Source organism: Equus caballus, chromosome 16 (genome assembly GCF_041296265.1).
Source record: "Equus caballus isolate H_3958 breed thoroughbred chromosome 16, TB-T2T, whole genome shotgun sequence".
Lineage (NCBI taxonomy): Eukaryota > Metazoa > Chordata > Mammalia > Perissodactyla > Equidae > Equus > Equus caballus.
Window position 1 is genome coordinate 53,268,834 of NC_091699.1, and position 20,882 is coordinate 53,289,715.

Below are 20,882 nucleotides of genomic sequence, written 5' to 3' on the forward strand. Positions count from 1 at the left end.
CAGCAGGAAACAAGAATAATATTCACATTCATTAGGACAGTTATAATCAACTTGGTCTTGCTTTTCACCCTTTTTTTTTTTTTTTGAGGAAGATTAGCCCTGAGCCAACAACTGCTGCCAATCCACCTCTTTTTGCTGAGGAAGACTGGCCCTGAACTAACATCTGTGCCCATCTTCCTCTACTTTATATGTGGGATGCCTGCCACAGCACGGCCTGCCAAGCGGTGCCATGTCCGCACCGGGGATCCAAACCAGTGAACCCCAGGCTGCCGAAGTGAACGTGCAAACTTAACTGCTGAGTCACTAGGCCAGCCCTTCACCTATTCTTCTGTTTTGGGGAGAGGTCATTAATTCTGATTCAAACTTCTAACTCCATATCTGGGCCCAGTAGGTAATGATAACTCATTAATATTCTAGCCCCAGTTCTCAAATTTTAGAGAGCATAACTTGGACACATGCTAAAAATATAATTTCAGGCCCCCCATCCAACTCATTGCTTTTATCCACAGGCATATTTTTTTCCAACAAAAATCTACTCATTCAGTCCAGAATGATGTCACTGTTCAGAATAAGGGTATGCTGGGGGTTCATAATTGCCTAGATATTCAGCAATTTTAATCTTTATCACAACATCTGCCAGCCAAAGAAATTCTAACTCATATTAGGTAAATGAAATCACTATCTGGTTAGTTAGGTCTTAGTTTATTGGTCAAAAAGGTGGTAACACAACGCTTCCCTTTAGGAACTCAAAATCTATTTAAGGCTATGTCTCTCAGGCTATAAGAAAGGATCAAAAGATACATCAAAAGTACAAAAGTGAATGGGACTTATTACTGCAATATATATTGCTTTACAAGTTATAAAGGGCTTTCATGAGCATTAACTAATTTAAGCCTCAGAGTAATTTTGTGACATAATATTAGCCTTATTTTCTAGATAAGGAAACTAAAACCTGGATATGTGAAATGATTTGCTTATGGTGGCACAGCTAGTAGTAAACAATCTGAGATTTGGACTGGATCTTCTGGCTACAGATCCTACGTTCCTTTATCTACTGCCACACTGCCTCAAACTACAGACTGCATTTCTTCCAAAGGGTGTTGAGTTATAATGAGACATCCATAATCCCCTTTTACCTTTTTCAAACTTTATTTGGAAACTTTCGAACACACATATACCGTCTAGCTAGATTCAACAATTGTTAACATTTTGCCACATTAGCTTTTACTTTCCTCACACACACACACATTTCGTTTGTTGTTATTGTTGAGACATTTGAAAATACTCTTCAACCCTAAACATTGCAGGATGCATCTCCTGAGAATAAGGACATTCTTCTACATAACCAAAATACAACTGTCACACTTACGAAATTTAAAAATAATCCTAGGGGCTGACCCTGTGGCCAAGTGGTTGGGTTTGCGCACTCTGCTTCGGCGGCCTGGGGTTTCACTGGTTTGGATCCTAGGCACGGACTTAGCACTGCTGATCAAGCCATGCTGAGGCAGCGTCCCACATAGCAGAGCCAGAAAGACCTACAACTAGAATATACAACTATGTATTGGGGGGGGGGGGGGTTGCTTTGGAGAGAAGAAGGAAAAAAATAAAGCGGACAGCTTGATTCATTTAAAAAAATAATAATAATCCTATATTATCATCAGATGGACCTACTATTAAATATTATATCCATTCCATATTCCCTCACTGCATTTGGTTGTTGCGTCTCTGAAGAGTCTCTTTTAATCTAGAACAGTTGAGCAACTTTTTTCATCTCACTGACTTTTTGAGGAGTCTAGGCCAATTGTCCTATACAATGTCTCATACTGTATAAATCTCAAATCAGTGAATATGTCTCATTGTTTCTCATCGTATCCCCCTATATTTCCTGTAAATTGGAAGGTAGGAATAGAGGCTTGATTAGATTCAAGGTAAATCTTTGCTTCACAGGTGGTGATACAACTTAATTACATTACATGCAACGCTTAATTTTTTTTTTTTTTTTGCATTTTGTGTGTATATGAAAAATTCTCCATAATACAAAGTAAGAACAAAACAAAATTAGGGATAGTTAAAAGGTTGGGAATCTCTTTTTGATGTGATGAAAATGTTCTAAAATTGACTGTGGTGATGGTTGCACATATATGTGACTATACCGAAACCACTGACTATATACATTTTATATGGATGAATTGTATGGTATTTGAATTATATTTCAATAAAAGTGTTAAAAACAACAAAAATTGAGGAACTCACACCAGAGAACCATGTATGTGCCTGCCACAGTGCTAAAAAGTCTAAGTTTCAACTGGGAATAAAATACAGATTGAGAAGCCATTTGGAATACAACCGAGGAGGCAGTGGCCACTGTGTTCGACCTAGGGGAAAATATGTTCACCTAAGAATAAGGCCAACTTCCCACATTGGCAGGTCAGTCCAGACTTGCCCTTGAGTTAAATTGATATATTTTTTTAAATATCTGTTATTCCGGGCTAAATTGTGTCCCCTGCAAATTCATATGTTGAAGTCTAAACACCAGGACCTCACAATGTGGCTGTATTTAGAGATAAAGCCTTTAAGGAGGTAATACTTTAAATGAGGTCATTAGAGTGGGTCTCAATCCAACAAGATTGGTGTCTTTATTTTTACTTTATTTATTTATTTATTTTTCTGCTTTTATAACAATGAGCAACTTTTATTTCCTTCACGCCAGGGTTGGGGACGGGGCGGGTGTCAATCACCCCTGTAAACTCTGGTCCAGCCCGCTTGAAAATGAGCCCAGGGGCCACCCAGTCAAGCCCCCGCATTGGGTTATGTAAACCTCTGCCCTGGGCTTTTTCAGTTTCTTTTCCAGACCCAGGAATGGTGCCAAAGATCTGCGAGGAGAAAGACGCACCTATGCTTTGAGTCCAGGGGTCCAAAGGTGAGAGTGGACGAGAAAAAGTAGTTTTTGAGGCAGAAAAGAAGGGGGCTGGAAGCAGGGTGGGGTGGAGGGGAAACAATTTGTACCGAAGACGACCTGGGTGGCTTGCTGGGGGAAGGGCAGCCATGCCTAGCTCCTGGGAAGCAGACCAAATCCGGAGCCCTAAACTATCAGAGACTGGTGTCTTTATAAGAAGAGGAAATTAGGGCACACACTAACACAGAGGAAAGACTATGTGAAGATAGAAGGAGAAGATGCCCACTTACAAGCTAAGAAGAGAGGCTTGAGAAGAACTTAACCCTGCTGATACCTTAATCTTGAACTTTTAGCTCCAGAACTGTGAGAAAATAAGTTTCTGTTGTTTAAGCCATCTAGTCTGTGGCACTTTGTTATGGCAGCCCTAGCAGACTAACACATCTGACTTCCTTAAGGAGCAACATGTCTGCTAGTGACCAACTCACGAATCCCCCACGTAGAGGAAAAACAGTGTTCCTGAACCTGGAGATGCAGAGCAGGTGGCGTGTCAGGGGATGACTTTGCCCTTGGCATCAATTACAGGCCAGGACATTATAGCTTCATGTTTGGGGGAGGGCAGGTAGAGCACACCTTGACCTCTGTCCCAATACAAGCTATTCATAACTCTTACTCTAGCATATTTCTATGGACAAATCAGAGGCCCCAGACCAGATATGCAACTTCTCTTGTCCTTGCAGATTGTTGGGAATTGCCCAGCTGTTCCTGATCCTACAGTTCAAGCATCCCACACATCCACTCACAACGGAAACCTCAGGGAACCCCCGAGAAGAGGTGAACTGTCTAGAGTTCTTCAAATGGTTCTCTTTTGAAAGTCTTCTAAAGAATAACGACAACTATCTCATTGTTCCAGTGCTCCTCACTAGGACAGATGTTGACAGTGGATAGCCATAGTAAATGCACAGCTTAGACTGGAGAATACAGTTGTCAGTGGATTTACGTTTAGCAGTGTAGCAGCTGCCATGACCACCTTCTCCATAAATGGCCCCTCTAACAGGCTGCACACATCTCAAATCCTTGGGGCATCAGCGGTGTGGCTCCCCAGTGAGAGCTTGAGTGCCATCAGTTTTTGCTCATTGCCAAAGCAGCCTGAATACTGACTAGAGAGGTTTCACCAGCGGCCTCTTGCTAAAATCAGGACATGATGTATGACTTACCAGGGTTGCTACAGGTATGGTATAATTTCAATTGTTCTGGCCCCCCTCCACCGGGGAGCAACACAGTCTCCGTGAGGGAATATACCATTTTTCAATCTTACCCAAATGGGAATCAAAGTATATAATTAACATATACAATCTGATGGCTGGGCATGTACATATGCACCCCACGGTCCTGAACATGCAGCTGTGGTTGCCACTCCTTATTCAGTCTTATTCATTTCCTGAATGTTATTCAGGAACATAGACTGTCCTATGATTACTCTGTCCAATGATCTCATTGTACCAAATCTTGGGTAGCTATTGGCCCTGTGCATCTCCATCCACAATCCATATGACATCAATTTGGGAAACTGAATATCTTATAAATGTATCATCCATATGCAAGATAATGCAACTGAGGCTTGGGGTAGAAACCTGTTAGATATCATCATAAAATGCCACCTGTACATTCATTCCTAGAAACTTTTAAGTCTATGGACTGGGCCACCTAAGTTGGAAAAACATTTCGTTTTCAGTTAGCTGGTGATTCCTACCCAAGATTCACTTGAGGAATACCCACAGGTCAGAAAAGGTGCTGGGACATCGTACATTTCTCTCCTACTGTGTCTTCATGTAAAGCATTCACATGCCTTAAAAGGGAATCTGCATTCATCCTACTTGGCATCCATCTGGGTAAAGTACAAGGCCCTTGGCCCTGTGCAGATATTAGTGGGAAGGCTGTTGTGGTTCAGGGAGGAATAAATCTACAATGTCCTATCCTGGATCAAATACTTGCACCATTAGATACTTGGAGCCAGCTGACCTCATAACACCTTCCCTTTATCCAGCTGGGGCAAGGACTTCTACAAGGCCCCATCAGGCTAGAACACGTCTTAATGTTAGGGATAGAGAATTTGTTTTAATTTCCTATAGAGCAAATGCCAGCCTGTGGTTATTCACAATTTGTCCCTAACACCTAGAGGTTTTCATGAATATATCTTTTGTAGCACTCCAAGAGGCAAATGCCTTGACAGAAATGTCTCCCGCCATGTAACAGTACTCAATAACTTGTCAGCACCCCAAATCTCTGGACTTTTCCTACTGGACTTAAAAGCTGAATGACTGCACTGGGGATGCAGACTACAGCTGTGGGATATTTTCTTTGTATGTATAAGAGGTAGGAAGGTAAGAGTCCAGCTCTTAGCACCTTTACCATCATATTTGACCAGCTGAACCATTTCCTGGGTATAAATTCTGTACAATTTTTAAAAATAAATTGGGAGTTCTGTCACACTGTTTACTGACACGCTCCTTCTACACTGTGGATTCACAGATGGAGCAGAAGCTATGTGCTATAACTGAAAGCTTTTCCACACTTATTTCAGGTTTCAGAAATGTGTGCAAAATAGAAGCTCTGGATTAGTGATTTCTTGCTCTCTAAGAATCCAAACACATTGTAACCCATGTAGGTTTTCTGATGTCAACCAAGAAATAAACTATAACCAAGGCTTTCCCACACACAAATGAGTGGGTTTTCTTGTAAGCAGTCTCTGGTGATGTTTTCTACAACTGAATGTTGTCCCACACTTATCTTAAGAATAGGTTCTTTTCCTAATTTGGAGCCACTGAGGTAAAATAAAGTCTGAGTTGTGACTGAAGGTTTTTCCACATTCAGTTCTTTTATAACTGAGCTATTTGCAATAGATAGAAAACATGGAAGGAGGCTCCACTGGATCCATAATATGAAGACTGAGCCAAAAGGAAAGCTAGATACAAAAAGTAGGCTCTGGGTAGAAGGTTTTCAACCAGATCAGAAACATGTTGAGTTGCTCCTTTCCTTCATTTCTGCTGAAGTGCCTATTAGTAAGTAACTTTACAACTAACCTAGCATCACATCTAAAGAGACAATTATAACAGCACCCAAATGCACTATAAAAGGATTCAGGAGAAATTCACTTTCCCTATTTTGGGGCAAATATCAGGACTGGAAAGCCCTCATCATTGACGAATGTGGGGCCAATGAAAAGCCTCTGCAACTTCAGGTAGTAAAAGGACATATGAAAATATATATATTCAAGAAAAAACGGAGTTCCAAAGAGAAACAAAAGAAATTAAACTTAGCAACCATGACAGAAAAAATGAAAGGAAAACAAAATGTAAAACATTATGTATGAAAATGGAGCTCTAACTACATATACAGAAGAGAGTAAAAGCATGTTATAGAATACTAGGTTCAAATTTATGCCACTGTTTGACAATCCAGTAAAAATGATGATTTTCAGCTACATATTACCAAAATTCACACTACGGTAACAACCTAAAGGCCACAACCCGTGAAGAAATCAAAATGTCGCTAAAGATTTGTCCCTCCCAAGTCCCTCCTCCCCAAAATGGATCAGGTTGTTATTTTTAGCCTTCAAACAATGATTCCCACATTACGCAAACTCTTCCAAAGTAATAAAAGAAAAATAAACTTTCTGAATACTTTTTGTAAAGCCAGCAAAAAATTTAGTAAGTTAAATCTAGTTTTGTACTTAAAAAAAAAGAATCACTACAAATGGATTTTACTCCAGGAGTGCGAGGAAATTTCAATTATTTGGAAACTTGTCAAAAAAATGAATTACAGGGGCTGGCCCTGTGGCCTAGTGGTTAAGTTCAGTGTGCTCCACTTTGGCAGCCCGGGTTTGGTTCCCAGGCACAGATCTACACCACTTGTTGGCCATACTGTGGCAGTGACCCATATGTAAAGTGGAGGAAGACCAGCACAGATGTTAACTCAGGGCTAATCTTCTTCAGCAAAAAACTCACAAAAACAAAAAGAAATACACACACAAAGAATTACAAAAAGAATAAAGGACATGGCCCATAAAATTACACCAATTTTTTTTTTAAAGTTGACAGAACTTAGCAACCATCCTAAAAAAACTTGAAGTATAATAATTGCTATAATGTGTACTATGTGCCAAGCACTGTTTTAAGTACCTTACAATTAACTAATTTTATCCACACAGCCCTATGAGGTAGCTCCATTTTATAGAGGGAAGAACTGAGACACAAGGAAGCTAAGTGACTTGCCCAAGATCATACACCTAAGAAAGTGGTGGAGTGAGGATCTGAACCTAGAGTGCTAGACACAAAATTGTGCTCTTAACTACTATACTATGTTGTCTTCTAAAAATAACTATAGAAGGAAACTTCCTAAACACAATAGAATATTTATCAGAAACCAACAATGAAGTAACAGTAGTGAGACTTCCAAGAGTACATGTAGAAGACACCAATGAGGTCTTTATATCTGATATCCTATGATGAGATGCCACTTCCACCTTTAGAAGCTTCTAGTTTAGTGGGGGGGTGGGGGGGAGATCTTGCCCAATTTAAGAATGGTTCAGTTGGAGAGCTGAGTTTTAAAAAATTATTTATTAAACAACTAGTATACAAAAATTATCTATATGCCAAAAGAAACAGACACCATATTCAACATCAAAGAGCCTAAGTAAGTTGGTATGAACATATATACATATGCATTAAGTTGAGAATAACTTGCAAGGCAATTTAACAACAATTGCACATTGTAGCACCAGCTAATTTGAAGCACTGAGGTCAAAGAAATAGCAGTTTAAAAGGAATGAAGAAGCATTTGAAGAAGAAAGTCTTTGAGAGATGAACTGGATCTCAAAGGTTCTGAGGGACACAGATTAGCAAATGTGAAGAAGAAAAGGTTTTCTAGGTAGGAACACAAGTGATGAGGGTCTAGATTAGAGAGGTTTCAAAAGTAGATAAGGAGGGGAACAGCCAACAGAAAGGAAAGAATAACAGTCTTGGAGAATGGCTTGATGTAAATGGTAAAATGGATTACCTGAAACAGGAAAAGTAAGATACAATCTCTGTTCTTGAGAAGCACACAGTCTGATTATGTGATATATAACTAAGACATGAAATAGATTTTTAAACAGTTAAAAAAAAGAAAGAAGGAAACCTACAAGTACATGAAATGTGTAGTCCTCACTTCCCCATTACTGAGGAAGGAGTGCACTGTTACTGCCACTCTCCTATCTTTATGACCCAGCAGAAAGCATTTGGGAAATGCCCACTTCAATTAGTGGTTCTAAGAGGACACCAGGGTGAGTAGCCTTCTTATAAAGAAAGCTTAACTCAAAGTTCCTTGCTGTCTTGGAGATTTATGCCTTAAGAAACTGACTGAGCCCCACCTGCCTGCTTCTCTCCAGTGTGAGTTCGCTGGTGGTGATTGAAAGTGGAACGCTGACTGAAGGCTTTCCCACACTCAATACATTCATAGGGTTTCTCTCCAGTGTGAACTCTCTGGTGCACAATGAGTTGCGAGCTGTCACTAAAGGCTTTCCCACAATCACTGCATTTATATGGTTTCTCCCCAGTATGGGTTCTTTGATGTACCATAAGGCTAGAGCTATAACTGAAGACCTTCCCACACTCAGTACATTCATAAGGTTTCTCACCAGTGTGAATTCTCTGGTGTATAATGAGGTGTGAGTTTTGATTGAAGGATTTTCCACATTCATTGCATTTATAGGGCTTTTCACCTGTGTGAAGTCTCTGATGTCGAATAAGACACTTACTCAGACTGAATGCTTTCCCACACTCATTACATTCAAAAGGTTTTTCTCCAGTATGAATTCGCTCATGGTCAACAAGTTGAGAGTTCTGATTGAAAGCTTTCCCACAGTCGCTACATTTGTATGGTTTTTCCCCAGTGTGGAGGCTCTGATGTCGAATAAGACATTTACTCCGACTGAAGGCCTTGCCACATTGATTACACTCATAAGGCTTCTCCCCACTGTGGATTCTCTGATGGTCAATGAGATTTCTATTAGAACAGAAAGCTTTCCCACACTCATTACACTTGTAGGGTTTCTCACCACTGTGAAGTACCTGATGTCGGACAAGACTTTTACTCCGAATGAAGGCCTCCCCACACTCATTGCATTCATATGGTTTCTCTCCAGTATGGGTTCTCTGGTGGTCAATGAGTTGGGAACTCTGAGTGAAGGCTTTCGCACATTCATTACATTTATAAGGTTTCTCCCCATTATGGAGTCTCTGGTGTTGAATGAGATGGGAGCTGTGTCGATAGGTCTTTCCACACACGCTGCACTCATAGGGCTTTTCCCCCGTGTGGGTTCTGAGATGAACTATGAGCTGAGAGGTCTGCCTGAATGTCTTTCCACACTCGTTACACTCATAGGGTTTCTCTCCAGTGTGGATTCTCTGATGCCCAATGAGGTGTGAACTCCGATTGAAAGTTTTGCCACATTCATCACATCGATAGAATTTCTGTCCTTTCAGAATTCCTTGAAGTTCTGCAGGACTGGAGGACAGATTTGGATGTGCCCCAAGTTCCTTATATGTATCACATCCATCTTTGGTAGATTTAGTTTTATTCTCATGTGTTATTTCCAAGAAATCACTTTTGAGTTGGCTCCCTTCCTCATCTGAGGGTTGCCCTTCCAGCTTCTCTAAAGCATCTTCACAGGCATCTCCAGCTTCTGGTCCTCCAGGAACCACCACATAGAGTCCTCCTGATATCCTATTTGATGAATCAGAACCTTTAGAAATTTCATGCTTTGCAGGTAACTCGGAACTTTCCATCCTATTCTCACCTGCTGCCAGAATAAAGAAAAGAATAATTTTTACTCATTTCTTGTCCTATTGAGGAAATAGAATCATCAGTATTCCATGTACCTGAAAAAACTCCATTTACAGGTAAAGAATGAGGTGACACATTGAGAAAGGAGAGAAAACGGGAAATAGCTCATATTTTTCTTCATGGAGAGAAAGACGAAAAGCGGGAAGATGGTCACTGGAGGAGGTTGGAGGAAGAGCTCTCAGGACAGACAGATGTTAAACTAACACATCCAAGTGAGCAGGGCAATTGAAAGGCAAGAGATGAGATTGTAAAGCATGATGTGATCTTCCAGAAGTCTCTTAGAAGCTAAGCCTCCTCAGTAAAATGATGAACTCTAAGGTCCTTTCCAACCAAGACATTGTATGGTTCCACAATTCTCAGCAAAGATGTTGAAAGTGTGGTGGCAAATACCTCAAACCAAATATGAGAAATAGCATGAGCACACATGATTAGGAAAACATATACAAAAAGGAATGATTCTGATATGACAGGTCAGTGACAAGATTTGGAGATGCCAGGGGTCGGTCAAGAAACATGGGGGAAAAGTATTGAAAGGGAGAGCAGACCTCTACAACTGGGGATCCCTTAGTCCCCGGGACACTGGACTGATAGGAGCCAGTACAGTATTCCTACAAGAATTAAGAAAGCCATCAATAATTTGAAATATAAATCAAAATATATATCAAACATAAATCAAAATTTAGTATCTTGATAATCTGGAATCATAAGGAAACTAACAGTTAAATATCTACTTTTGAATTCTGGAATTTTTGAATATAAAAGCTTGGAAAAGATAGAGCAATCATGGTCATAGCTAAACACAAAATGTTGGTTGCTTTCAATCACATCTTAATCAGGGCTACAAACATCATGCTACTACTTTAGTACGTTCAAGTTGTGGATGTGTGGTTCCCTGACTCCTAAGCCCACCCTCTCCAGAATACGCTACTGTCCTGGACCTGTCAATCACAGAAACTGCCCTGACAACAAGCCCCTTCCAGGAAGCTGCCCTGCTCGTCTTTCCTGAAGGGGAAGCTGAAGCAACCACACTTTATGCCAAGCAACCCAGCTCATCCCATGATGGATGACAGGTGACTGGACAGGGCCAAGCACTAGACCGAACTGTAGCTTTCCTGTAGATTAGTCATCAGCCTCTGCTGTGGCCTGGGCCAAAGTTCTGCCCAAACAGAGATGAGATTTAATGGCTGAACCACCCTGGAGCCCCTCTTGAAGTAACTTCTGAACTGGAAGTAGGGCAAAATGAAGGAATTTTACAAGTAGGAGCTCAAGCTGAAATGATGTATGAAGAGAAGCCAAACCATTGGGAGCCACAGCAAGCAGAAAGGATTAGGGAACAGAGAATGTCATTAAGAAGGAGCTGTGAGGGGCAAAAGATTCAGAGTGAAGAGAATGGGGAGCAGTGGGAGAAGAAGACAGATATGCAGGGAGCAGCTGCGTCACATTCCCGGTGCAACACTAGCCTAAATGTCATCAGCTGTTGCTGCTGAGGCTGCTGAGCTGCCCTGGGTCAAGGCTCAGTCTCCACAAGGCCCTGTTTCTGGGCCAGGCGGTCAGGGTTCCATTTGTTCAGGGTTTCCATTTCTTTAGCCTTATTATAAGTAACACAGCTCATAATTACAATAACTTGAGTAGCTCTCTATTCCTTACAACTACAAACTAACTAAACCACCCTGGGTCAATTAATAATGAAGAAAGAGAATGCTGATAACTGTTAAAGCTGGGTGATGGTGCAGAAAGATTCAGGATACTGTTCTCTCTACTTTGTCTGTTTGCCATTTTTCACAATAAAAGTTAACAAAGAAAAAGAATACAGCAAAGAAAATGCAAAGACTGCAGACTCTAAGTTACCGGGGAGCAGAAGCATTACCCAGGGAGGCCGCGCTGCAGTGATTTTCCGGCATGACCTTCTGGTACAGGGCTCTCTGACTGACTGCTGGACCTCTCCACTTCTTCTGAGTATAGTCCACGCACAGGAACTCGTACGCTGCAGACCCCTGGAACGACAAGCTTCTATCGCTCAGGATATTCCCAGCCTGAAGGCTACTGAGAGCACCGGGTGAGGGTCCTGGTGGGGAAAGTGGGGGCAGAGGGACAGAGGCTGGGATGACGCATCTAAAAGGACAAGACCAGGGCAAGACAGAGTCCATGAACTCAGCAGGCGGGACCAGCTCCAGGGGAAGCAATTAGGCAGGGAAGCCACAGGAACATCTCAGAATGGCCCAGAGCCCCGAAGCTGAGCTCTGGCTATCCAGGGTCACAGACCGGGGAACTCAGGAAAGACGGAAAGGACTAAGCTCACCTGGGGCCCGACCATCTGAAGCACACTTGCTGCTGCTTGGTCTCCTAAGTTCCCTGCTTGGGGAAGGGCAGGCACCGGGGAAGCCTGTTGAGCTGAGGGAGGAAAGAAAGCTATGAGTGGGACAAGCCATGCCCTTGGCTCCACCAAGGTCTGTATCCCACCCAGTGGACTCAAGAGAGCCCAGGCAACTCCACACACAGAGTCTCATGCCCTTTCCAGAAAGGCTTTATCCTACGTGTGCTGTGAATTTTCCTGGGGGTATGGTAGAAGGACCCAGGTCATACTGAGGACTGGCCCCCCCAGCCCTCACTCTCTTCAACCTCTCTGAAGGAAGCCATCCCTTTTTTTTTATTGAGGTATAATTGACATACAAGACTATATTAGTTTTAGGTGACCAACACAATGATTCGATACTTGTATATATTGTGAAATGATCACCACAAAAAGTCTAGTTAACATCCATCACTATACATCGTTACAAATCTCCCCCCTCCTCCCACTTTGGCAGCACATATACTAAAACTAGAAGCTATACTTCTGACTACTTTCTCTCTCATGGCTCCCCTAGCACCAGCCTAGCCTGATTTCCCCTTCACACTCTGGCCCCTCATTCCCTGGTTTCTCTTCCTTCTCCTGCCCTCTCATTGCGGACACTCCAGGCACTCAGGCCTCAGAGTTTCCCTTCTCTCTGTCAGAGATCTCACCAACTCTGATTGCTTTAACACTGCTCTTAAGTTCTCAGTTCTCTCCTAGATTGCTATCACAAGCTTCCAGTTGCCTATTGGACATTTCACTTGGGATCCCACAACACCTTAAATTCAGTGTGTAAAAGGTATGTTCTCGCCATCTTCCCTTCCTGACTTCTCAAGTTCCTTCAATGACTTCAGACATTGACCAAAACCCTCTAATTCCCTCTCCTCCCCATTGTCCCATGGATTCTTCCTTCACAATGTCTGTCACATCTGTTGCTTTCCATTCCACTGACCCGACTCAGGCAATAATTGCCTCACATCTGTTCTCCCACACTGGCCTCCTACTGAGGCTCCCAGCCACCGGTCTCCCCATTCAATCCACAGTGCTCGCATGTGCCAGAGTAATCCTCCTGAAATACTCTTTCTCACATATCATCATCTGTCTCCCAAAATCTTCCTGGTCTCCACCCTAAGGCCCTTACAAACAGACCCCAGGCTCCCAAATACAGTCTTCCCTGACCCCTCAACAGGGTCCGAGGAACTCCCACTTATGAGTCTTCACTTATATCCTCTGCCCCGGGGCCTACCAGTTTTCTCTCCCTTCAAATTTCTCCCCCATTTTTCACTGTCCAATCCCACTGCTACCTGCTTCATGAAGCAACCCCTACCTACTCCAGCCCACAATGATCTTGCTCACCCTTTATAATGTCCATATTGCGCATTTGTGATGGTGTCAAATGCTTGGGAACAGATATCACTCATATGTATCTCATCAAGTTGCCTCTTCTTGCGCATATGATTGACTCTCTGCCAACCACATAACAAGCTCTTTGAAAGCTGTGACAGTGTACTATCTCTCTCTGGTCCTCAACAGTGCCTTTCCCATGACATGTGCTTGACAAAAACTTGCTAAATAGATGAACGATTAGAGAATAAGCAAAACAAACACACAAAGTCACTAGGGAAGAAAGAGAGAGGGCAGTGCAATGAAGGACTCCAATAGGGTGGGAGATGAAAGAAAGGAGACTCTGGAAGAGAGAAGGGAGGCATGACTTGAGGCCAGAGCTGGAGAGGTGAGTACCAGAGCGTCCACTGGTGGGATGGCAGGCCCCTGGGTCATGAGGAGGCTCCAGGTGGGCTCCAGGGGCTGAACCCTCACTGAGGGATGAGGTAGGAGAGTCCTCTGTTGCACCCAGGACTGTTGCCTCCTCCAAATGCATTTCCTGTTCCTGTTCTGGAGCTGAAACCTAGAGACAAGAAAATACAATTGGGTTCAAAAGAGTACCCCAAACCGCTGAAACCTAGAGACAAGAAAATACAATTGGGTTCAAAAGAGTACCCAAAACCTCTAAGAAACAGCCCCCAGAAAGAAAGCCAGGGAAAAGAAGAGCCAGAGTGTCCTTCCACACCCACCAGTACAGCCTACAGGGGGAAAAACTGTCAAAGCAGATCTACAGCTTGCAATGCTACTTGTCATTCCCCTGCTGTCCCTCTTGGTAGGAGCTTGAAGACTAAATTACATAACCACTTCCACACTGTGTCAGTTCTTCAGACAGAAATTGGTTTATGAAGAACCATCTAGAAAAAGGAGCCAGGACAGCAATTCAGTATACTCCCTAGGGCCTTAGCCTACAAAAGAGCCCAATCAGAAGTACCAAAGAAACAAAAAACTATGGGTGTGTGTACCTGTATGTGCACAAATAACACTACGGAGGCTGACAGCTGAAGCAACAGCCCAGAACAGTGGCTGACAAACCTCAAGAGAGCTTTTCCAATTTCTCTCAGCAAAAGTGTCTCCTCTTCAGATAAGCCATCCCTGGGCACACTGATGAAGCAAGGACAGTCACTCTCTCTCAAATTACCTGACTATACTTTCGATAGCATGTATTAATCTTTATCTTATTTATACCTTTATTGTCTATTTCTTCCCCAATGAAATATAAGCTTGAGAGTAAGAACTCTACCTTGATCACCAGCTCCTAGAACAATGCTTCGCCCAACGCTGGTGTTCAATTAATATTGGCTGACCTACTTCCTCTTGATATTTTTCTGAGTTTTTAGGGTTACCTGCAACTCAGTTTTCAATATGTACTATCTCTCCCCAAAATTTATATTAAAAAATCAAATAAGATCATATAACACCACTCTTTAGAGAACTTGAGAATATCTCAGAGCAAAGACGTTTTATTTCTAACCCTTGCTTGTTGTCATTAAACCAGCTTCTCACAATCTCATGGTTACTATTTTTATCAGCACTTGGAGCAGATAACCTAAAACATTATCTAAATAAATCACATTTATAAGCTCACCTACTCTGGCATATACATAGTACAGCATAAGGTAAAAATAACTTCTCCTTTAATAAACCATGCTGGATTTGCCCTGTTCAGTCTGTGTATATCTCTCCAGCACAGTGGTAGAACGAGGAGGCTCCCTGGGGTCTGTGGTTCCCAGGCTTTCCACTGGATGGTTCTTGTAACTCCACTGGAATTACAGCTCTTAAATACAGCAGCTGTGGGTACTGTCAGAAGACAGAACTTAACTGCACTGTGATGTCACAACTTTGTAATTTACCAACAATTACATCCTGATACAGTTCCTGTTCATTATCTAGGACTCATAGTTTCCTTTCCTTGCAGGCATAAAAACCCCATTTCAATTTTCATTTTAAGGTGGCATTCCGCAGCAAGACACTAGGGAGAAGCTAGTGGCTTAGAACCTAGGGAGATGGAAAATCCTGGTTCCCACACTTAATGGTAGTTGGCAACAACCACTTTGGCTAAAGCTCATGGACAAAGGGAACACTTACTTGCCCTGTTACCTTAGATGACTCAATTAACCGTTCTGTGCTCACATCATTTGTCAAATGGAAGTAATGATTACTAATTGTGTATTTTGTAAGCCTGCTAGGAGCTGAAATAAGATACAGGATATGAACACACTTTGTAAGTTGCACAATTCTGCAGCCCAGCAGGGATTACCCTACAACCCTCCCCAGCCCCAATGTGCACCCATGCACATGCTCACTCCTGCTGAGCAGGATGACTCCGATCTGTCCTGACAGTCCTTAATCTCCTCCTGGCAAACTGCCATGTAAAAGCTTGTTTATTCATTTAGCCATAAACACATTTTCTGAGTCTGTGCTAGGAGAGACAGTCCTGTTCTCATGTATTCATGTCAAAAAACTTAAGCTGATAATAGTGGCAGAGTCAGAAATGGAGTCCAAAGACCCCACTCCTAGGCTGGAGCTGTGACTGTTCAGCTGCCCTGACTGTTAACTATCAGTCACTCTCGTGGGTTTGTGACTCAGCCACCCTTTTCTGAGGCTCCCTGGATAAAAGACTGAGTTTTAATGGAGGGAGCATTCTCTTCTGCTTAAGCAAAAGAAGGCGGGAAATCCTCCTTCCACCCCCCTCACTAAATGGCACTGTAAACACTTCTTTAGCTGCTTGGGCCTAGTTGCTCTCTAGACCCTGATGTTGGTTGATATATTCCTGTGTGTTTATTACTGTGTGTTATACAAGGAAATAATGGTTGGCAATGGGTTTAATGATGCCAAGTGGGCACTGGCTAGTACTCCTGGAAAAAAGTCTAGCCTTAGGACTCCAATCAACTGGAATTGATTCCCTAGGCATAGATATGTAAACATTTTTTTAAAAGCACTGAATAAAATGATATGCTGGGTACTTGAGAAATTTCATATACTGGCTTTCCCTGGTAAAGCACAAAGGAGTAAAAGTAGAGGGGACCCTAACCCACTCTGCTCAGTCACAAGGGAGCAATTTGAAACTCACCAGGAAGAACTGACTTATCCATAGTGTGATGGTCTTTTGATGTGTCAATTTAGCACTAATCTAGGTGCTGCTGTGAAAGTACTTTGTAGATGTGATTAAAATCCATAATCAGTTTACTTTCAGCAAAGGAGATTATCCCAGATAATCTGGATAGGCCTGATTCAATCAGTTGCAAGGCCTTAAAATCACAGCTGAAAGTACCATTAAACAGCAACTCTGCCTACGACAGTAGCTTCAGCCTGTGTGAGAGTTCCAGCCTGCCCTTCCTGACAACCTGCCCTACAGAGTTCAGACTTGCCTTGCCAGCTCCCACAATCACCTAAGTCATTTTCTAGCAATAATATAAATATATAATATATACAATTTCCTCCTGGTTTTTCTTCTCTGGCTAATACACAGTCACCAAACTAATCAGCCCTGTGGTCCTAGAAGCCAGATTTCCCACTGTTATCACACTGCTGATTCTCCAATTTTTTTCTCTAATTTGCATTATCTTAGCTTTAAATTTGACAGAACCCCAGGAAATAGGGAAAATCTAAATCAGAATTAAAGAGGTAAAAAGGCTTCAGTTGGGTTTGGAAAGCTAGAAAGGGAAGAAATGATTATGAGAGCCAGAACAGTCACCTCTCAAGGAACCTAAAAGGCAGGAAGAGAATTGACTCTGAGAAGTCCGAGGAAGTGAGTAATGAGAATGTCTCCAATGAAGGCCCATATTATCAGCATACCCAAAAGTCTACCACTCCTCCCAACACTCCCCCATTCTAACCAGCGTGCAGATCCTCTGCTTGCCTGGAGTGCTATGTAAATCTCCAGGCTGAAGCTAGGCTCATAAGACAGTATTTCACAAAATGATTCAGAGAGCTTGGCTGGTATTTGCATTTTTGTTTATGGCTTGGAGGATAAAACTATTTCCCCTCTATCCAAGGAACTGCCTCAAGAATCCTAAGGGCAAACTAGCCTACAGCCTAGGGAATGGACAATGCCTATTCCCAGGCTAACCCAAGCACTAGAGAATGGTTCCAGATGCCATTCTAGCCTCAACTGCTCACCTCTCCTGGTCCACTGAGGTGTCTCTGGAAATCCTCCACCACAGCCACAGCCTCCTCACCACTTTCGGGGTGATGCAGCTGCACCCAGGTCCGGAGCTCCCCTGGCAGGATGCTTAGAAACTGCTCCAGCACCAGCAGCTCCAGGATCTGTTCCTTGGTGTGCACCTCCGGCATCAGCCACCAGCGGCAGAGCTCCCGGAGGCGGCTCAGAGCCTCCTGTGGCCCAGACATCTCGTGGTAACATAACTGCCTGAAGTGCAGCCGGAAAATTTCACAGACAGGAGGGTGGTTCTTTTGGAGACTGCAGCCCTGCCTCCAGGTCTGGCTTCCTGGCTCCTGCTTCACAGTCAGGCGCCCCTCCTGCTTCTGGAGAACAGCACTCCTGGGGATGAGGCCCAAAGTTCCCCTGCCTTGGGTGGCCATTGTGACCCCAAAGAGAAGCTTGTTTCAGCTGCAGTTTGTACAATTAAAATGATGGTCTGTAATTCAGATTTCAGGAACTCTTTTTCAGAGTTGGGGGTGTGGGAGGATGGCAGTATCACCTACAGAAATATCAAGAGAGAAATCAAAGTTTCCAGAGTGTTCAGCCCCAGGCTGATGACAGACTCCCCCCACCTTGAGAGTTAAAAAGCAAAGCTCCTGAAAAAAAGAGCACAACCAGGGCACTCTCTCTAAGCATTTCTCCAAGTGACTTCCCTTCTTAAACTTTCAGTGGCTCCCATCACCTACAGGATAAAACCTGAATGTCTATGCCTAGCCTTCATAGCCCTTCACAATCTGTCCTCAGGCCTCTGTTCTAGCCACACCCCCTATCACTCTCCCCAGGTACCCAGGCTAGAAAGACAGCAATGATCTCCAAATGTGGGATATGCAAGACAACCCAAAGGTTGCTAAGAAAACGCTAAGTTGTTTTGTAACTCCTATTTAGTGTATGTTTTATAATGTGCTTTGAAGTTTGTAAAATAGTACATATCTTTAATTTACATATAAACGTATGTTGGAAGTGCATGCTCAAAACTCTTCCACTCCTCTCTATTATGATAGAGATGCACAAGAAAGTAAGTTTGGGACTAAAGCTTCGGAGATACAGCTAAAATCCACATGTACTCTTTCCTTGTTTGGATTTTTTTGTTCCTTTCAACTTTGGACAAACTCCTACTACTCATCGGTCAAGACCCAGAACAAATGCCATTTCCTCTTGAAGGCTTTCCTGATTCCCCCATGCTGGAAGAGAGCTGGTACTCTCCCTCTCTGCATCTCTCACTATAACACTGTATTTTAACTAGTTTATGTACAACTCAACACTCACACCCTCCAAACTACTGGACTGCCACCCAAGGAAAGGAACCCGATGGAGTCAGAAAATGCCAGATCTTTTTCTACTCAACCCACCACCCCTAGAAAGTCTTCCTGGTCTCTCCAGGCTTAAGCGTGGTTATTGCCTCAGTGAGCCCACAGTACCTTTTTCATTCAAACCTCTGCTAGATCACTTGTCACACTGTGTTCGTGGTTTACACGGCTGTCTCCCCGACTTTCTCAGAGGACTCAAAGGGCAGGGCCTGGTTCCCAGTCATTTTTGTACATATGTGTGTGTACACAGCACGCAGAAGCACATATATGGTAAACAAACGAATGTGATTCATTTACCTGATACTGAAGTGGGGGGAAAACTTTTATCCAGTTTATGTATTGTAAAACTGTTTGAAAATCAGCATCTTACTAGTAACTGGGGCATCTACGTTACGGTGCCAACTCACCATGCATCTCGGTACCCTGGGTAAGCTACTTGTCTCCAGGCTTCAACTTTTTTAAAAACACAAAGATGTACTTAAAAATAATCGGCTCTAAGATCCCACCCATGTAGAAAAGTTCTGGTCATTTTACTACTTCCTTTTCTGTTCCGAACGCTCAGCAGCTTATCTCATCTAGATTCTGGCGTCTCCAAGTCACGCGTCACGTTTGAAACTCCGAAACTGTCTGACCCACTTCTGACGCTCCGCATTGTCTCCGCCGGCACGCAAGGCTGGGACAGCATCTATCTACGGTTCGCGTTAAACCAGGCTTCTGCGGCGCCGCTCACCTGGCTACGTCTGCCCTGTTCATCGCTGTACCCGCAGGTGCCCGGCTCCGTGCCAGGCACGGCTGGCCAGGGGGTTGGGACAAAGAGGCGGCTCTATATTTCGCGGCTTCTGTGCGACAGAGGGACCGCGCCGCCGGCCGCGGGGGCGAAGCGTGGGCTCGCCTGGCGTCGCCGACCTGGGCTGCGGGCGGCTGCGGCTCCAGCCTAGCGACCCCAGCCCCGGCAGCGCCTCCCTTCCCGCCCCTAGTCGCCTCCACGGGGCACCGGGGCGCCGCGGCGGCGACCCTTTGGCGCGGTACACCTCCGCGGCCGGCAGAAGCGACAACAATGGCCGAGCCGGAAGCGACAGAAGCCCGACTTCCGGCCCCTCCAGGATCCCGGAAGTCTCTGTCGCGAAGGTGGGCGCGCGCGCCCCCAAATCCAAGAAAGCTGGCGGGACCCTGGGCGCCGCTTCTGCGGTCCCCTGGACCGGGCCGGGCCACCTGCGACGGGAGTGGGGGCGGGGCCTCACCTGAGGCCTCAGCCTGCACACATGCGCCTCTCAGACCATTCAAAGTCCAGGCTACTGACGCGCCCCAGCTCTGCCCCTTCCCCTCCAGGTGACCTTGGGAAAGATACCCCACCTCTGAAACTGTTTTTTCTTCAGAAAAACGTCGCGCCTAGGCGTGCCTCACAGGACTATGAGCACTGAAAGGCATAAGATACAGACACTACGTAACAAAAGGCCTGGCATAGCCCGAGCATTCAGTCAGTTATTATTACGCTGTATGTGATGCCCAGAGCATTTTTCACCCATTCTGAGTCTTAAGTTTCTTTATCTGTGAAATGGAAGAAGTCCATGCCTGCTTACGCCTCAGAATTGGGAGGATTAAGTGAGGTAAGTTGTGAGCCTTGACATGTCCTGTTAAGCACTATACAAACATAATGACACATACCAAGAAACTGGTTTCTTGGGGAGTAAGACTGGACCTTGGAAACATCAAGGCCAAGGGGCAGGCAGATGCTGGTGACTAACACAAGGCAGTATGTGATACCCAACATAAGAGAAGTTCAGAGAACCAAGGGTGGGATTGATTTTGAAAGGGATCAGAGGCAGCCTCCAAGGGAATAACATTGAGTTGAGTCTTGAAGGAGGATTTAGACAGGTGTTGGGGAGAGGAGACAATGTGATCAAATGTCAAGAAATACAC

At 43.8% G+C, this 20,882-nt stretch overlaps 1 protein-coding gene across 10 annotated transcripts in view; it reads right to left on the reverse strand.

The window, feature by feature from the left end:
• ZKSCAN7 (zinc finger with KRAB and SCAN domains 7) overlaps window positions 1–20,362 on the reverse strand; it is a 31,047-nt gene extending 10,685 nt beyond the window's left edge. Inside the window, exons 1-6 of one of the 10 annotated variants that reach the window (XM_070237869.1) lie at window positions 19,693–20,362; window positions 17,613–18,154; window positions 13,851–14,016; window positions 12,078–12,169; window positions 11,646–11,772; window positions 7,494–9,734 (exon numbers count right to left, since the gene is read on the reverse strand). In XM_070237869.1, coding sequence (XP_070093970.1) covers window positions 8,281–9,734; window positions 11,646–11,772; window positions 12,078–12,169; window positions 13,851–14,016; window positions 17,613–18,035 — 2,262 coding nt within the window. In that variant the 5' untranslated portion in view covers window positions 18,036–18,154; window positions 19,693–20,362 and the 3' untranslated portion in view covers window positions 7,494–8,280. Of the gene's footprint in view, window positions 1–7,493; window positions 9,735–11,645; window positions 11,773–12,077; window positions 12,170–13,466; window positions 14,017–15,078; window positions 15,277–17,612; window positions 18,155–19,369 lie in introns of those variants that run through there. The other 9 variants (XM_023620604.2, XM_070237871.1, XM_070237870.1 and 6 more) reach the window with 9 other exon arrangements.
• Window positions 20,363–20,882: the final 520 nt, after the last annotated feature.